The sequence below is a fragment of the Lepisma saccharinum genome, chromosome 13 (genome assembly GCF_977018435.1).
Source record: "Lepisma saccharinum chromosome 13, izLepSacc3.1, whole genome shotgun sequence".
NCBI lineage: Eukaryota > Metazoa > Arthropoda > Insecta > Zygentoma > Lepismatidae > Lepisma > Lepisma saccharinum.
Genome location: NC_139241.1, coordinates 19,030,267 through 19,050,251, shown reverse-complemented (window position 1 = coordinate 19,050,251; position 19,985 = coordinate 19,030,267). Strand labels below are relative to the sequence as shown.

At 42.1% G+C, this 19,985-nt stretch overlaps 1 protein-coding gene across 1 annotated transcript in view; it reads right to left on the bottom strand.

The window, feature by feature from the left end:
• Positions 1 to 1,868, bottom strand: part of Tsen34 (tRNA splicing endonuclease subunit 34) — a 41,184-nt gene extending 39,316 nt beyond the window's left edge. Inside the window, exon 1 of the mRNA XM_083133926.1 lies at positions 1,702 to 1,868. Coding sequence (XP_082990052.1) covers positions 1,702 to 1,753 — 52 coding nt within the window. The 5' untranslated portion in view covers positions 1,754 to 1,868. The remainder of the gene's footprint in view (positions 1 to 1,701) is intronic.
• Between the last annotated feature and the right edge of the window lie 18,117 nt (positions 1,869 to 19,985).

Genomic DNA, 19,985 nt, shown 5'->3' with positions numbered 1-19,985 from the left:
AAAAAAAAGTAAAAAAATAAAAATACTCGACACGTCATGTTCTACTCAAAACACGGACTACGGGATTACATCATCTATTGTGCTCTCGTGCAGAAAGCAAATGGCGACAGCAGAAACAGCACGTCGGACAGAGATTTTCGCAGAAAACAACATGTATTCGCATTAAAATTAAATTGAAGATAATTTATATTTGGGCCATTCCAGTTCCATGGTGAATTAGAAATTCTACTGGATCTTCAACGCCGTGGAATTTCACTACGCATCCTGTGCACGTCATGTTGTCGCAAGTTCGTAATCAGAAATGATGAACAGTAACACACGTTTATTTACGTTCTACCACTGTTACACAGTTACAAAACCGTATTTGGAAACACTGACCGGTTGTTACGTCATTAAACGCACACAAAAATTTGGTTCGCGTATTAGAAGGACATCAAGGGAACAGCTTTCGTGCATCGGGTCTAACGTCAATGGTTTGCAACGTATTAGCAGAATTTCAAATCCGGGCACGAAAGTTGGTATTTTCCGGTGAATGAGGATGCAACACTGCACAAATCGACAAAACACTCGCCCAACGCGCGATGAACCAGTACACTGTCGCCATAATGTGTGTTACAGAATCGAAATAACAAGTAACAGTAAGTACTCGTAAATGTAAGAAATAGACATTATCTTACTAAAAAATGCATTATTTCACCTTAGGAAATGTTCCGCATTCCAAAATAGTACGTTAGCAATGTAAAAAAAGTGCGAAATATATGATTTATAGGTGTCACCCCCATACTATAATAGTACAATGCCGTCTGCCGCACCACGAAAGAGCTCCGCGAACGAAAGAAGCAATCACCATGCAGATAAGGACGTAGAGTCTAGTCTCCAAAATGGTAAATTTCTCGTATCGGACAAACGGATTTCATCAAATTTACAGGAGAAATTACTTACCGAATGCAGTTTCTTTAGACTTGTGGAAGTTCGGGGAGGTGTTTTCTCGCTTCGTTCATTGAATTTTGCTGGTAAATCATCCATTTTTCGATATAAATGTGTGACCGATGCACGAAAGCTCTTGCATCCATTTACTTCCAGGTGGATGTAGCCTGTGTCTGATGACGTAATACCGGTCAGTGTTTCCAAACCCGTGTTTTTGTAACAGAAAAAGGTACGTTTCCGCAAATGGTTTGTGGGGCTATGTGTCAATGGTTCATGGGGCTATGTGTCAATGGTTCGTGGGGCTATGCGTCAATGGTTCGTGGGGCTATGCGAGAATGGTGTGTGGGGCTATGCATATTTTTTTCGAAACCAATTTTTAATTATTGTAACCTATAGTGACCCTACCTAACCTAACCTTACCGGAAATGGTTCGTGGGGCTATGTATGAATGGTTCGTGGGGCTATGCGTCAATGGTTTGTGGGGCTACGTAGGTATTTTTGGGTGCAGTGGGCTGGAAACACTGCATGCCGAGTACGGTAGTGAAACTGTGACCGCCATTTTGCGTGTTGCCGAAGTCAAAAAGAAACGAAGAAAACTTACTCGATATGTCGCAAATAGAGCTTATTGCCGTGAAATAAGCGAAATGCCACTTTCAGCAATGTTTCTCAATGCAGAATACGTAAGTACGAATATTCAAATTAAATGAACTAGCAAATTTCAGCCGTTTGTCCGATACGAGAAATTTACCACCTAGGTGAATAAATTGATTTTACCTTCTGCATTCCAAACGAATGCTTGCCCATTTGTTACTGTCAAAGTAATCATCCTTACAACAATCTACGTCTTACTTGTCCACTTGTAAATAATCTCTCTTAAATTTCCATCCTTTTCTAAGTCAAGCAAAGCAGAAGCACTTAGCAAACGTACGCTGGATGTGCTACCTGGTTGTTGAGAAGGTGCGAAAACCGTGATTTCGCTCAACATAAAATTGGACGCCTCCAGAAAAGTTCAACCGGAGCAAACCTGGAGCACGTCAAGTATCTGAGAGATGCTTGCTGAGCAAGTTTTTCGCTCATTGAGCAGACAGACCTTTAACTTGACGCTGTGTGCTCTGCTCATTGATCAAAATATCACTGCCATTCCATGCTTTCCAGATTTCACCAGCGTGGAGGGGTGTGCGAGACAGAATATTTTTGATCGGAGGATCGAGGCGGGAAATTTTTTACATCCCTACATTCGGGAAGAGAAAAATTTACGAGACGGGAAAAGTTCGTCCCGAAGCTCTGGAAATCTCGAATTATATACGTCTTTTTCACCTTAAGTGATTGTTTTTGCATTTCTGGAATATAAACTAACAATCTCCGATAAGTTTCAGACACTTACAATGCAGAAAACGTCGAGAATTAACGACTTTTTAAAATCAACATTCTGTATTCCCCGAGTTTTCGGGTTCACGCACATCCCAGTTACGACTCCCTGCGTCAGACTAGGCCATAAAATAACCAAAGCCACAGACTAGACCAAAGGCAAAGCATTTCCCACACAAATTGAAGAAAAACAATCTCATTAACGAAAATAATTTGTAGTTATAAAATATAGAAACTATAATATCCAAAAATAAAATAAATCATACATACGGATAAAAAAGACGATAAAAAAGTGGTTTCCCGTGAAAATTCGCATGAATATCCGCGTTAAAGAACAAAGTTCGACCTGTCAACACTGCTTGTTTACAAAATGGATTCCGTAGAAATGGACATTTCCACTCAATTTTTTTTACAACAATTTTAAAAACTACACCCTGGAAAAATGACCCCTGCAAGTTCTCGCGTTTCTTTGCGTCCAGTTTAACCCTTAGTACGCCGCACGGTCTGACGAAAGTAAGCCCAGTGTCGCCGAGGCTTTGAGCGGGAAATTTGAATTCGTATACATAATGGAGAAAAATCGTAACAACTCTGGCACTATGGGACCAATCTACTTCGGATAACTTTTGTTTTGCAGGCAATACATCGGTGCATGCAACCATGTAAAATTTGGATGCCCCAACCGTGGGGGGTTTACGGGCGGGGGCTGCATCCCCCGAATTTCAATGAAAAAAATAAAAATTTGGAGTTTGCCCCCTCTTCTCCAGCTACTTTGGGGAGAAAACCGGAACTTTTGCTTTTTTTTCAAAGAATGGACCTTCCGCAACAGAATGAAACTTGATTCATGTTCGTGGGTGCAATACAATTTGAATAATAAGGCAAAACGTAAAACTCTAGCGAATTTTAGCCAATTTGCATATTATTCATAAAATTGTTATAACTGACACTATGGGACCAATCTACTTCGGATAACTTTTGTTTTGCAGGCAGAACATCAGTGCATGCAACCATGTAAAATTTGGATGCCCCAACCGTGGGGGGCTTACGGGCGGGGGCTGCATCCCCCAATTTCAATGAAAAAATCATAAAAATTTGGAGTTTGCCCCCTCTTCTCCAGCTATTTTGGGGAGAAAACCGGAACTTTTGCTTTTTTTTTAAAAGAATGGACCTTCCACAACAGAATGAAACTTGATTCATGTTCGTGGGTGCAATACAATTTGAATAATAAGGCAAAACGTAAAACTCTAGCGAATTTTAGCCAATTTGCATATTATTCATAAAATTGTTATAATTGACACAATGGGACCAATCTACTTCGGATAACTTTTGTTTTGCAGGCAGAACATCAGTGCATGCAACCATGTAAAATTTGGATGCCCCAACCGTGGGGGAGGGTTACGGGCGGGGGCTGCATCCCCCGAATTTCAATGAAAAAATCATAAAAATGTGGAGTTTGCCCCCTCTTCTCCAGCTGCTTTGGGGAGAAAACCCGAACTTTTGCTTTTTTCGTTCGCACTTGCATCTTGTGTAGCTACTGTGAATCTATTTCTCCCTTTTGACTCGGCTCTTTGTGGAAATATGTCCGGAAGGAAACGTTTGTGCGTTAGGGAAATGGATGAGCTGTTATATGATACGAAGTGTTTATGGTGAGGCGTTTGTTAGTCCTAACAGAGGAGGGACGGAGCCTTTGCAATCCTTTCTTTTGTCTATACTTCTGGATAGACGCACGCTTTAGACTCATGCTTTTGGCCTCTGGCTATCGTCAAGCTTCATTGCATTTCTAACATAGAGGCGACAGAAAGCTGACAATGCCAAACCTCATCCAATCCCCTCTCTCCTTCCCCTACCCCCTAATCCCCGCCACTACTTCAGCTCGATCACCAGGTCTAAACACAAAGAAGAATGTGTGCCTTATCAGTACTAAATCACAGCGTTGGAAGCTTGGAGGAAAACAGCATCGTAAATACCAAGCATTTATTTTGTCTGTCAACTGAAGAGCGAACACGTGTTTGGGTGAGCCCAAACACGTGACATATTCCGAGAAAGGAGGGGGTGGGGGGATTTGGAATTTTCGAAACATGATTGCAAAACATGTTCCCGAACGAACTGTTAGTGTTTCAACCTCAATATACATATATAAGTGTGGCAAACCCTCGATAATTGTATCTAAAGCTGTTTGTAACATATGTGTTACAGCGGCTACAAGGGACATACTTTTTTTGTAACATATGTGTTACGGCGGCAACCTAAGGGTTAAGGCAGAAACGAGACTTCCAAAGTTGCGAGGCTAGCGTTGCGCTGAAAACACGCCGCCGCCATGTTAATACGTCACGCCTTAGAGAGAGCTCGTTTGTCGTCTGCTTCGAGCGTCCAGTTAACTGCGGGTAGCGAACATGTGCAGCAGTTTTACAAATCTGTACAGATTTAAGTAATGGAAGAAGGAGCGAAAGTGGAATGGAAAGCTATGCTTTGTAATGATCATTCTTCCATGAAATATCCCTGCTGCTCACATGGAAGATAAATGAAAGGGTTCTGCTGCGTGCGTGTTCTCAGGTCATGCGAAAAATATTGCTTGTGAAATTGGTTGCTGACCAAACTTTCAAAAATATATATATTTTGAACTTATATTTATCGAAATTTACCGTAACCTATGTAGTGCAAAATAAGAATTTTCACATTCTTTACTTTATTTATAAAGCCTATTTTACTTTATTTTCCGTAAAGCAATTTCAGCTTGTGTTTCATTTCTGTTGCGCAAGTTATGATCAAATATTCTTGGGCAATTAAGAGAAAATACACTGAGAAGATTACATCAGTTGCACAGTACATATTAATACTTAGATTATGTATAATTATTACAAGGAAATAATGTGTATAACCATGGGCGTATTTAAGAGGTGGATTTCAACGGGTCCACCCCCCTTTGGTTCAGTAAAATTGCCAGAGTTACCTGTTCATCCGCTTGTTCATAAACATTTCTTCGCACTTATTTTATTCTCTTAAATTAGAGACGTAAGACGGGATACGTAATTCCACACACCAGATGGGACTGCTGACCAAATGTCTGCAATTTCCTGATAGTTTCGGAATTTCTGCGATAAGAAACTGCGTTGAGACTGTCAAATCAGTTATTTTTTCCCCCTTGAGTCATCTTAAAGATATTTGGTTTTTAAAAACGCAGTGACACAAGATGAGCAGAAAAGTATCAATACTAGCGTGACTTCGTGACTACATACACACAACTTTGTCGGGTCCAGCACCCCTGCTCCCCAACAAGCTTCCGGCCAGCAGTGTCCTGGATTTTCACTTACAAAAAAAAAGCAACCCTAATCATACCAAAAGTTGATCCTTCCCCCCCCCCACGTGAACTATATATACGCCCATGTTCATAACAATACCCCATACTGAAATGGCACGATATATTTTGAATTTTGTACTGCAAAAAAAGCCGCCTCATCTCCTTACCCCGAACGCATTAATTGGTTGGTTCACAACATCACCACTAAGGATCATATCGAGACGAGACTAGGGATGGCCAAACGGATCCGGATCCGAAAATTCCGGATCCGGGTCTCAAAGTTTCGGATCTGGATCCGGATCCGAAAGTTCCGGATCTGGATTAGGGATGGCCAAACGGATCCGGATCCGAAAAATCCGGATCCGTTCGGATCCGGATCCAAAAGTTACGGATCTGGATCCGGATCCGAAAATTCCGGATCCGAAAATCCGGATCCGGATCCGAGAGTTTCGTATCTCAATCCCATTATAATATTACCACACCTTAAAAGGTATTATGATCTTCGATTACAAAGAAATTTTTCGTTAGTCCTACAAGAATTTTTTTCAAGTGTTGTTCCTAAAATACTTTGCTACGCATCAGCCAACACACTCGTGCACAAATGTCCGAGGTGATTTGTAAATGCCATTGAAACGAATATGTATTCATTCGAATGTATTGGAAATGAAAACACACATAAATGTGAGACATTCCATTCCAGGATGAAACCTTTAACACATATAAGAAGATAGAAATGTTATACAAAAATTATACAATTGTTCTACAGTTACAGTTTTACAAATTAAAATAGAACATTATAATATATGCAGTGTTAAATAATTACAAAGTGTAAGACTAACAAGGGAGGTTATCTAAGTGTCCCCCTCCGATTTCCATGAAACTTGGCAGTATAGTGGGGCCCAAAGGAAGAATTAGGTGTTTTTTTGTTTCAGCTAAAAAACGGTTTTAGGGGGCAAAACCTACTCAAATGTCAAGATGAGGATAAATTGAAGTGAGGATCTGACCCCTGTGTCCCTCCGATTTCCATGAAACTTGGCAGGTGTATAGTGGGGCCCAATGGAAGAAATACGTGTTTTTTTGTTTCAGATAAAAAACGGTTTTAGGGGGCAAAACCCATGATACTTGACAGGTGTGTGTATAAACAGGCCCAAATGAAGAAATACGTGTTTATTTGTTTCGGCAAAAAAATTGTTCTAGGGGGCAACCTCCTCTCAAATGTCAAGATGAGGACAAATTGAAGTGGGGATCTGACCCCTGTGTTCCCCTCCGATTTCCATGAAACGTGGCAGGTGTATAGAGGGGCCCGAAGGAAGAATTACGTGTTTTTTTGTTTCAGCTGAAAACTGTTTCAGGGGGCAAAATCCCCTCAAATGTCAAGATGAGGACAAATTGAAGTGAGGATCTGACCCCTGTGTCCCTCCGATTTCCATGAAACTTGGCAGATGTATAGTGGGGCCCAATGGAAGAAATACATGTTTTTTTGTTTCAGATAAAAAACTGTTTTAGGGGGCAAAACCCTCTCAAATGTCAAGATGAGGACAAATTGAAGTGAGGATCGAATCCCTGTGTCCCCCCTCCGATTTCCATGATACTTGGCAGGTGTGTGTATAAACGGGCCCAAATGAAGAAATACGTGTTTTTTTGTTTCAGCTAAAAAACGGTTTTAGGCGGCAAAACCCCCTCAAATGTCAAGATGAGGACAAATTGAAGTGAGGATCTGACCCCTGTGTCCCTCCCATTTCCATAAAACTTGGCAGGTGTATAGTGGGGCCCAATGGAAGAAATACGTGTTTTTTTTGTTTCAGCCAAAAAACTGTTTTAGGGGGCAAAACCCCCTCAAATGTCAAGATGAGGACAAATTGAAATGATGATCGAACCCCTGTGTCCCCCTCCGATTTCCATGAAACTTGGTAGGTGTGTGTATAAACGGGCCCAAATGAACAAATGCGTGTTTATTTTTGTTTCGGCTAAAAAACTGTTTTAGGGGGCAACCCCCCCCTCAAATGTCAATATGAGGACAAATTTAAGTGGGCATTTGATTTATGTGTCCCCCTCCGATTTTCATGAAACTTGGCAGGTATATAGTGGGGCCCAAAGGAAGAAATACGTGTTGTTTTTTTTTGTTTCAGCTAAAAAACTGTTTTACAGGGCGAAATCCACTGAATTGTCAAGATGAAGACAAATTGAAGTGGGGATCTGACCCCTGTGTCCCCCTCAGATTTCCATGAAACTTGGCAGGTGTGTGTATAAACGGGCCCAAATGAAGAAATACGTGTTTTTATGTTTCGGCAAAAAATTTGTTCTAGGGGGCAACCTCCTGTCAAATGTCAAGATGAGGACAAATTGAAGTGGGGATCTGACCCCTGTGTTCCCCTCCGATTTCCATGAAATTTGTCAGGTGTATAGAGAGGCCCTATGCCCCCTGTTTCTTCCTATGGCATATTAACGTGGTTTCGGGGTCAGATCCCCACTTCAATTTCTCCTCATCTTGACATTTGAAGGGGGGGTGGGGCCTCTATACACCTGCCAAGTTTCATGGAAGTCGGAGGGGGAGACTTAGACCTCCCTTGTAAGTGTATTAAATAATTACAAATCAAGCACGCGCGCACACACACTATATATATATATATATGTGTGTGTATGTATGTATATACTTGTATATATATGTATATTAGCAGGTAACAATATGTTATAAGCACATTCTTACTTTCCAAAGAAGCGCATGTGGGATGGCAAAACGGATCCGGATCCGAAAGCTTTGGATCCGGATCCAAAAGTTCTGGATCCGGATCCGAAAGTTTTGGATCCGGATCCGAAAGTTCTGGATCCGGATCCGAAAAATTTTAGGATCCGGATCCTTAGTATCCGGAACCAACCGGATCCGGATTTCGGATCCGCCAGGATCCGGATCTGGCCATCCCTAGACGAGACATGGCAGCCTTGGTCTCGTTCTCGTTGAGAGTTGTAAATGTCTGTCTCGTGTTTATTTGTAAATGTCTCATTGACAGTCTCGTCTCGATTTATAAACATCCGTCTCGGTTTGGGAGGGCAATTCTCGTTCTCGTCTCAAATCTCGAAAAATATAGAATTAACAACGTATGCAAAGGCTTATCATTAGGGCTCGTAAGTTGAAGACCTATAAATTGCCAAAAAAGGACCTAATATAAAATGACCTAAAAATACCAAAAAAGGACCTAAAAACGGAAAAAAGAACGTATAAATGTGATCCAAATTAATTAATAACTTCAGTTCTAATTACATATTTAATGAATAAAAAAATAAAATTCTGGTGGTATGGAACACACAGTGCGAAAACACTATATGAATGAAATGCATCTTCGTCCAGACATTACATATTTTTTAGATTAACATGATTTGAAAAATCATATTTGGCCTAACCACACTAGGGTTACATAAATTGGACTTCGGATCCTATTTCAGTCGTCCAAAAACGTTTTTCTCTCGTTTCAGGGATGGTTCAAATATATTTCTTTACCACAGAAAGGACGTTGAAGAGGTGATGAACTGATGATGATTCGAATTGAGAATGGGCAGTAAAAACGTAGTCGAAAGAAGTTGAAGTTTTAAAAAAAGCCGTTAAGGCCTAAAAAAGACCAATAAGCCAAAAAACGCCGAAAAAGGCAAAAAAGGACAAATAAAACCCACCTTTTTCTGGCCTACAATGCCTCAAAATGAACATATTTTATGTTGGGCCTCGTCTTCGGACACTAGGAAAGAAAAGGATTTTTCCTCAACCTCCGAGCCCTACTTATCATTATAAATACAAATTAAAAACCTTTCTTAATATTTTTTTTGACTCCTCGTTTTAACGGTACGAGCCCTCGAAAACTGAATATTATCCTGCTTATATATGCAAACCAAACAGCAGATTCAGAATTACCAGAAATGAACTGGCGTTGTAATTATTATACACAAAATTCATGATTTATCTGAGGAAGTCGCATGTTCTAGGTTTGACTCTCGACCTGGGCATGACTGTTCCCTTGTGAGTGACATTTCATTGAACTGGAAATTGTTACATAGGAGGATGTTTGCTCGAGACTTTGGGGACAGCTAGGGGGATGCTTATATTGTTAATGTTAGTGTTGCTCACGTGACGAGACATTTTCCGTCTCGTCTCATAAAAGGAGATGGGACAAAGAACTAGTGAATGTTTTCGAAATGAGATGGGACAGAAGAAAAAGTTTATCTCGTATCGTGGCAGGTTGGGTGATACTTAGATTGTGCTTGTTTGTGGTGGTGATATAGTGTGTGTGTGTATGTGGGGGGGGGGGTGTCCTCCTGCACCCCGACTTCGAATACTGCTTGTAGTCATTCATCTTCATTGTAGCGATTAGCCAAAAGTGGGAAGAAATATGATGTTAGAGAAGATACATACTAAATTAACCTTGCGTTCTCAAAAAAGTGACGGAATAGCGACATAAAAGTAGGCTAAATACAAAAATTTGCAATATAAATATTATATGAAGAAAACTGTCATTTACTGAAGGAAATTTAAAAACTCCCCGTACCTTTTTATACCGTATCACCTCTTATATTGCAGAAATTGGCGTGTAAACCAGAGTGTTCTAAACGTATTATCTTAAAATTTGCGAAAAAAATATTATGACGAAAATAATTGTAATTCCAGAAAAGGCAATCCTATAACATTAAGTTCTTGCCAGTCAGAAGCAACATGTGTATTCGCAATGAACAATGCTGTTCACGTGTTCAGCCATTGTCTGTTACAAGGTTTGCTTTGTCACCCTAATGGGAAAACCCTCTACCGAGTGGCTGAATTATAGTAAATACTGCTATACTGCTAGTCATAATTCATCTCCAAGAAATGGAGCACAGGTTTTTGCACTGGAAGTTACAAGATACTTGTTTTACACAGTAACAAGTGACTGCTGTCGCTTCCGCGGCTCATGCTAAGTTGACGGGTGGGCCGAGCAGAAGCCCTGCCTGCACGCATTTCTAAGGGATGACGTCAGAGGACCTCGTGTCTGTGGAGAGGACGTTTTCAAATCCGTGACGTAGTAGGTGAATTTCAGCGGTGTTTGAAGGCGTGTTTCTCGAGAACCAAAACAAATATCGCCGAGATATTTTGCTCATCTCATGTTTGTGTCATTATCTGTAAAATGAATGGATTTAAAACGTTTTTCATGTCAAAGTGGAAATGTCCATTAGGTAAAGCCATACGAAGATTGCCGATCTTGCACGAACGCGTGACGTCACCGGAGAAGCAGTGAATTCGGCTGAAGCAGACGGCCCCTAGCATTTATATGGGAGATTCAGAGAGCGAAAGTATATTATTACTTTTAGGAGGAGGAAAATAATGATTGCCATCCTCCAAGGTGGTATTGAGGCATCCTTTTAATGAGTAGTAACATAATTGAAAACGTTGTACTTTTATGAGGGGGCAAAGTACATGTGAAAAATGTATTTTGAAAATCCCTATTCCTGAAACTTTCTGACTGATGCACTACAAAGAAAGTTGCGTGTTCTAGTAGTTATGTACCCCCGTTCAGTCCGATAAATCAATTGATTGGAAAAGATCGATCAAAGATCAATTGATGACGCAGCAGTTGTTTTTTACCTCATAAAAGGGGCGGGGCTTATTTTGTAAGGATGATTTTGATTGGTTGTGACGTCATAAATGGGCGTGGCTTATTTTGTAAGGAGTGTTTTGATTGGGTGGAGGAGGGAATTCGGGTTTTTCCCGCGGTAGTTTCCGGTGTCTGAAAACAGATGGCGTTGATGAGTCAGAAAGTCTGGGTTGGGGAGGAGGAAAAGTAGGCGACGCGGTGACGGTTGGTTTTCTGGTAATTGGAGTACGTGTTTCCGGTGTCTGAAAACACATGGCGTTGATGAGTCAGAAATTCTCGGAATTTGGGTGTTTCCGTTGTTTGAAGAGAGATGGCGTTCATGAGTCATTGTTGGGAGGAGATGTTTTTCTCGGGCGGCCGTTGATGAGTTTGAAATTCCAGGAATTGGGTGTGGTCTGAAACATGCCCGAACATGTTTTAGATTGATGAGTCATTCTGGGGAGGAGATGTTTTTCTCGGGCGGCCGTTGATGAATTTGAGTGATGGAGAAACGGCAAAAAGAGAAAAAGGAGAGAGAGCGTCTAGATGTAAAGAAAATAAATAGAGTAAAAAAAGTAGGTTTCACGGAGGGGGTGACTGTGCATAGTGTACCAGGGCAGGAAGAAGATAGGAGAGGCACGTGGGCGTTGGATGCTCTGCGCAAAACAATGCGCGCCGAATATAATTCGAAAATACGTCACGGAGACAGTACTATATAAAAAAGAAAAATTGTGTACGTACCGCAGAACTGTTGATCGAAGCCTACCGACCGGAGATCATAACCGAGACTGGCACATCTGTTGCGAGAGTGAAGAAAATTGAAAAGGTAAGAGACAAATATTTAGTTTTAATGTTCTACCTAGAACAATGCAAATCGCTGGTCAAAGACTATTATCACCTTCACACAGTGAGAATCGTAAACATAAATACATCTTTCTTTTGAAGCAGACAGCTTGAAAGGTGTGAAAATAAAAACGGTACCTGTGTCATCAACAGTTTAATGCAGAAGAGGATGACGTTTAACAGTGATCGATGGTGGGGGGGTCGGCTCCCGGTCCTCTTCTGCTGGGGGTGGGAGAGGGGGCGTATAGCGTCCATCCTCCTCTTCTTCAACCACATCGGTGACGTCGTCCTCTTCTTCCTGCTCTGACAAAACAGGAGAAACAGTAGGAGAAATAGAAGGAGAAACAGGAGGCACCAGTTGGCGCTGCCGATTGGCTCTAGCGTCATTTCGGTTACGCATTCTGAAAAACAAAATATAAGAATTAAAATATATTCCGTTCCATGTAGATATCGGCTAAAAAGAAAAGTTATCAGATGTGTAGCATATATAATCGAAAAAACAGCATGCTAGAATAAACGATGTTATCAGAAATAAACTGAAAAATAATTACCTGGCTCTATACCGACGGAGATTGGCGTGGAGCCTTTCCCTGTTCCGGGTACGTCGAGCCCGGAAAATAGCGGAGGCACGCTGTTGGGCCTCCTCAATTCTATTCTCTTCCTCCAGGTACCGCTCAATGTACCTCGTAGCCTCTGCGAAATGCGCAGCGCCTTCAGTGCCTGCCTGATGTCGATAATATGATTTCGCAGAGCCTCCCCGTGATGGAGTATGTGTTCCTGAAAATATGTGTGAATTAATATATGAAAGTGATTAATTTGTGCATGTAAGAGACATGTAAAAATATCGAGGTATCGGTGGACTGTTTGGTCAAAATATTTACTTACATTGTTGTTCGAGATTTATCTATAAAAGTAACCATGTTTATTCTTTCTTTATATATTTTATATTGCATATACCTTCAATTGTTTATTTGTGCATTTCAAATGCCTTAAGTAACCTGCACTCCCATTGGCTAATTCAATCTTAGCGCTGTGTCTAGTTGCCGCCATTTTAGCGCGGTAGTTACTTCCAGCCAGTGTGCGTAGAGAGGCCACTCGGGACACAGCCAGAAACCGTCGCGGACAGTTATGGATACCGTAAGCCCAACGTGGCTACGTTTCATTAGTGGCGCGTTGTTGTAACACCAGCTGCAACTTCGTGTAAACAGTTTTCCCTAGACAGGAGTGCATGGGAAGTGTAATCAAGTGTTATGTACATATACCTTATAATACATAGTTATAGTTATCAGTGTGTGTGCCTGTGTTTTCTTTACAACTACCAAGAGGATCGCGGTGAACTTTGCCCTGTAGCGACACAATCCATACCAGAGAGATGTAAGTGGTACCTACAATTTCACTTACATTTAGATCCTACCGGTTCGGATCATCATTCATTTCTGGTCCTTCACAGCCGGACAGGTTCTACATTCAGTTTTGGTCCTGTACGGTCCGGAACGCAATCATTTTGGTCCTCCGCAGGCCGCGATCTCCTTTGTATTGAACATGAGGTACGTTACTATCAGTGATTTTAGTGACATTGTGTTGTGCAAACATTATTTTCAAGTACAGTAACTACAAGTTATTGATAGCATTACGTCATTCGTTGTAGCGCGCGAAATATTTTCCACGTGGCTGAAGGACGATCGGGACTTCCCCGAACGACAGCGCTCTCGTTGTTCGCTTGTCAGTGACGTTTCACACTCCGCTCCCTTCTCCCCTCCGCTGTACGAGGACTTTCGGTCGGCGACCAGTGACATGACGTCATACACCGGTGGTGTGTCCCTGAGTTATTTTTAGATTGCAGTTTTCTGTTCCTTCACGGGACTGGCTTTTCTTTCGTTTTCGTGCGGGAGCGAGGAGAAACGTATCGCGGAGAGTTGCTTCAAGCAGCCCACGCGTGCAGACGTGACATCACTATAGCAACCGTGCATCAGCTGTTCGAGTACCCGCAGTGTTGCAGCCTAACCAGGACTTCAGATGCCCAGATGGTCCAGTGAATGCCAGCTCGGTGAGTACAACAGTGTTTGGTTCAATATTTCCTCATTTTTTCCTTTCATTTCAATACGCATTGCTTGTCCCTCCCACCTTGAGGCATGGCAGACTTAGCACATCTTCTAAAGCAACGTGCCGCCTACAGGGGGCAAATAACGAGATTGCAGTCGTACATTAGCAGTGTTGATCCAGAGGCGCCGAACGTTCAACAGATCAAGGTTCGGCTGGAGCAACTGAACACATTATGGCCCAAGATAGAAGAAATTCAGGATTGCATTGAATTTGAAGCCACAGACGATGAACACACGGCAGTTCGAGAGACAATCGAACTTTCATATTTCGATCTCAAGTCGCAGATGCTAACATTAATTGAGGGAAATCATTCAAATACAGACGGCGCGGAAAATGAACACAGGGCTTCGTGCAAGTCTCAAGTTAAGTTGCCATTAATAGAGCTTCCACATTTCAGTGGAAATTACATCCAATGGGTATCATTCAAAGACACATTTTCTTCGCTCATACATGATAATTCGGATATTTCAGATATTCAGAAATTCCAGTATTTACGTGTCGCACTGAAGGATGAGGCATTGCAAATCATTGAAAGCATACCAATTACAGCATCCAACTACGGTGTAGCGTGGAATCAACTCCAAGAGCGTTTTGACAACAAGCGTCTCATAGCTGCTTCACACGTCAATGATATTTTGCATATAAAACCAGTGTCGAGAGAAAACGCAGAAGAGTTGCGAGCGTTCACAAACACAGCTATCAGTTCCATCTCAGCGTTAAAATTATTAGCAGGAGATAGTTCACTATCAGATATAGTGTTAGTTCAACATCTTACCTCTTAGCTTGATGCCACCACACGAAAAGCTTTTGAATTAGAAGTGAATGATTCTGAATTCACCACTCTTGACAGTTTGTTTCAATTTCTAGAGCACAGAACCAAGGCTTTGGAGAAATTCAAACCAATTTCCAATGAAAAATCAACATTCAAACCACAGTTTAGTGGCAACACCAAACAACAAAGTCACAAACCTGCGCATCCTTCTCCTTCAAGATCGTATGTTTCTACCGTATCTCCTTCATGCCTGTATTGCAAGGATACTATGAAGAATAATAAGCATCCGCTGTTTGCGTGCAGTTCTTTCAAAGCAGCTACTATAGCTCAGAAGTACAAATTTCTTCGAGAAAACCAGATCTGTTTCAATTGTCTTGGACAGTCAGATCACCAGGGATTTAGGTCAGGATGCAAGGCAGGATCTTGCAAGTATTGCGGCGAGAAACATAATTCCCTTCTTCATGAAGATAAGAACAGCAGAGAACGTCAAACACAGAAGCAGCCCAGAAGTAAACCGGCAGTAGACGATGATACTCGTTTTCAGGATAATGATGCCCAGACTAAAGCAACATATTGTTCTGTCAAGAACAGAGAAACTTCGCAAGTTCTCCTAGCCACAGCAGTCATAAAAATCAAGAACGCATACGGCGAGTGGCTCCCATGTCGTGCACTTTTGGATGGAGCCTCGCAGAGTAATATTATGACAGAGAACCTTGCTCAGCAGCTACGCATCAAGAAACAAAAACGCCGAATACCTATCCAAGGGATAAATGAAGCTACAGTGCAAGCCTTTCACACCATGGAGACTCAGATTAAATCCAGCATAAGTGGATTCACCATGGATATATCTTGTTCCATCTTGCCAAACATCACAGGTTCGATGCCAGCGCAGAGGCTCGAAACTTCCACATGGGGAATTCCGAGTGACATACATTTAGCAGACCCTAGCTTCCATACACCTGGCAACATTGACCTACTTCTGTCTGCAGATGTGTTCTACACGATTCTCAAGCCAGAAAAACTTTCAAGACCAGGAAACTATCCAGCGTTGCAGAACACTGAATTTGGATGGATTGTAGCAGGAAGGATTCCCAATGCACCATCTACGAACGGACCTTCGAAGTCATTCTTTGTTCGCACAGAAGATACAGTCAATTTTCATTTACAGAGATTTTGGGATTTGGAGGAATTCCATGATAAGTTGCCTTCGCCAGAAGAAATCGCCTGTGAAAAACATTTCCAGGAAACTACATCTCGTGATCGAGAAGGTCGATACACAGTCAAGCTGCCCTTGAAGAAGGACAGATCCGTTCTTGGGGATTCTCTGCAAACAGCGATTTCACGATTTAACCAATTAGAAAGAAGACTTGATCGGAACGTGGAATTGAAAAGAGAGTACACAGAATTCATGCTCGAGTACCAACAACTCAAACACATGCAACCAATTGGCACATTGGAAGATGTATCCAGAGACAAGGAGACAAGGTACTACATTCCACATCACTGTGTGATCAAGGAATCAACCAAAACTACACGTTTAAGAGTGGTTTTTGATGGAAGCTCGCCCACAACTACGGGGGAATCGTTGAACAGTATACAAATGATTGGTCCCACGATACAAGAAGAATTGTTTTCAATCCTGCTCAGATTTCGTAGTCACAAAATCGCACTGACTGCAGACACGGCTAAAATGTATAGGCAAATTAACATGCATTCAGAAGACAGACCACTTCAATGCATCTTATGGAGAGCATCACGTGACGAACCGATCCATGTTTACAGTTTGAACACAGTCACTTATGGATTAACTTCAAGTTCATTCTTGGCCACAAGACGCCTCAAACAGTTGGCAGAAGATGAATCATCAAATTTCACAGTAGCCACTCATGTCTTAACACATGACTTCTACGTTGACGATTTTCTGGGAGCAAATCATTGCATTGAAGGTGCAATAAAGCTGCGTGAAAGTCTCACAGAATTACTCCAGAAGGGAGGATTCAATCTACGTAAATGGTGCTCCAATAGCAAGGCAGTGTTGCAATCTATTCCAGAAGAATTGAAGGCAGTACAGGATCTAGTGCAATTCGACACAGAAGGCACAAAAACATTGGGAATTTCATGGCGCCCATCCACGGACGAATTTCTCATGGACAGCAAGGTCTCCACAACAGTGGATGTAGGCTCGTTGAAGATCTTCTCAAAGCGCCAAGTTGCCAGCATAATTGCACAAGTGTTCGATCCTATCGGACTAATATCGCCAGTGGTGATAACATACAAGTCATTCCTGCAGAAGTTATGGCTCCACAATGTAGGATGGGATGATCCGCTTCCTATAGATTTGCAGAAAACATGGCGTCGTCTTCATTCGCAGCTCACATGTATTAACGAAGTAAAAGTACCACGCTTCGTTTTGGCTCCAGGAGACATCCATAAAGTTCAAATTCACGGTTTCTCTGATGCATCAGAGAGAAACTATGGCAGTGTTCTCTTCGTAAGATCAATTGATTCAGAGGGTCACATAAGTGTGAACTTATTGTGTTCAAAGTCCAAGGTGGCTCCGGTGAAGAGAACCACTCTTCCACGTTTGGAATTATGTGCGGCAGTTCTACTAGCCAAACTGGTACACAAAGCATTGTCCATACTGCGTCTATGTATAGACACTATTCACGTATGGACCGACTCAAAAATCGTCCTAGTTTGGCTGGCGTCACCAGCCAGTAAATGGAAACCTTTTGTTGCCAACCGGGTTGCTATGGTACAGGAACTCACACAGGTCAGTGATTGGAAGCACGTTCCGTCAAAAGACAATCCTGCAGATCTGATCTCACGAGGAGTCGATGCAAAAACTATCAGATCACTTCAGCTTTGGTGGCACGGACCCACCTGGCTCCAAGAAGAGGAGACACAGTGGCCATCATCCAGTTTAGCACTCCGTCCAGACGACAACACTATTCCAGAGCAGCGTAAGGTAGCAGCTACCACATTGGTCACTCATGTAACAACTGCAGAAGAAATCATATCTAGATATTCAAGTTTATCCAAGCTACTGAGAGTAGTGTCACTCTGCAAAAGGTTCATCAGCAATTGCAGAAACTCAAGAGAGAAAAGGAATGAAGACCTTACCACCTTTGAAATTCAAGGCGCCACACTTGCCTGCATCAAGATAACACAACGTGCATTCTTCTCTCAGGAAATCAAAGATTTGTCTGACAAGCAGCAAGTACACAACAAAAGCATTTTGAGGAACCTTCATCCATTTCTCGACAATGAAAAAGTAATTCGTGTCGGAGGAAGATTGGAAAACAGTGAACTGGAATTCCAAAGCAAGCATCAAATTATTCTTCATCCGAAGAGTCATTTCGCGAAAATTCTGATAGCATCAGAACACAAGAGACTTATGCATGCTGGTCCACAGCTTCTCATATCATCACTTCGTGAGAAATACTGGATACCTCGCATACGACAGGTGGTCAAACAGATCATTCATCAGTGCAACATATGCTATCGTTTGAAGGCTTCAGCCCCCCCCAGCTGCTGATGGGGCAGTTACCCTCCAGTAGAGTGAGACCCAGCAAGGCATTCCATCACGTAGGCGTTGATTACGCAGGGCCATACCACATCAAGACCGGGGCCGCAAGAAGCAGATCCACAAGAAAATGCTACATTGCAGTTTTCACTTGTCTTGCCACAAGGGCAATTCATCTAGAGATTGTCTCAGACTTGACATCACAAGCCTTCATCGCAGCTCTACTACGCTTCACCGCGAGAAGAGGAAAGTGTGCAAGTATTTTTAGCGACAATGCTACGACGTTCCATGGTGCTAAAAATGAATTGCAGGAATTACGTACACTCTTTCAATCACAAGAATTCAACAAGGACATTAACAGATTTGCAGCAGAAGAGAATTTCCAATGGAAGTATTCTCCACCACGCAGTCCATCATTCGGCGGGATTTTTGAAAGTGCAGTGAAGTCTATGAAATACCATCTTCGCAGAGTAGCAGGAAACGCCGTGCTAACATACGAAGAACTAGTAACTCTGCTATGCCAAATAGAGGCCTGCCTCAACTCCCGTCCTCTTTCCACACTGCCTGATTCTCATGATGAATTCAGCTACATTACCCCTGGTCATTTTCTTATTGGAGGTCCTCTAACCTCATTTCCTGAACCAAACATTACAGATCTGGCTGCCAACAGATTATCCAGATGGCAGCGCATACAGCAGTTCCAGCAGCAAGTATGGAGGAAGTGGTCTCAGGACTACCTGCATAGTCTGCAGCAGCGACAGAAATGGACAGCCGTTCAGTCGAATTTGAAGCCTGGCACACCAGTGCTATTGAAGGAGGACAATATTCCACCACTCTCGTGGAGAGTCGGCGTCATCCAAGAAGTGTTTCCGGGAAGGGATAACCTAGTGCGCGTAGTCACCGTTCGTACTAGAGACGGAGTCTACAAGAGAGCATTAAGCAAAATTGTGCCTTTACCACATTGGGAAGAAGACGCTCCATGAGCTAAACATTGACAATGTATCCCCTAGTGTTAGGTTGGATGTGAACATTCCAACGGGGGGAGTATGTTCGAGATTTATCTATAAAAGTAACCATGTTTATTCTTTCTTTATATATTTTATATTGCATATACCTTCAATTGTTTATTTGTGCATTTCAAATGCCTTAAGTAACCTGCACTCCCATTGGCTAATTCAATCTTAGCGCTGTGTCTAGTTGCCGCCATTTTAGCGCGGTAGTTACTTCCAGCCAGTGTGCGTAGAGAGGCCACTCGGGACACAGCCAGAAACCGTCGCGGACAGTTATGGATATCGTAAGCCCAACGTGGCTACGTTTCATTAGTGGCGCGTTGTTGTAACACCAGCTGCAACTTCGTGTAAACAGTTTTCCCTAGACAGGAGTGCATGGGAAGTGTAATCAAGTGTTATGTACATATACCTTATAATACATAGTTATAGTTATCAGTGTGTGTGCCTGTGTTTTCTTTACAACTACCAAGAGGATCGCGGTGAACTTTGCCCTGTAGCGACACAATCCATACCAGAGAGATGTAAGTGGTACCTACAATTTCACTTACATTTA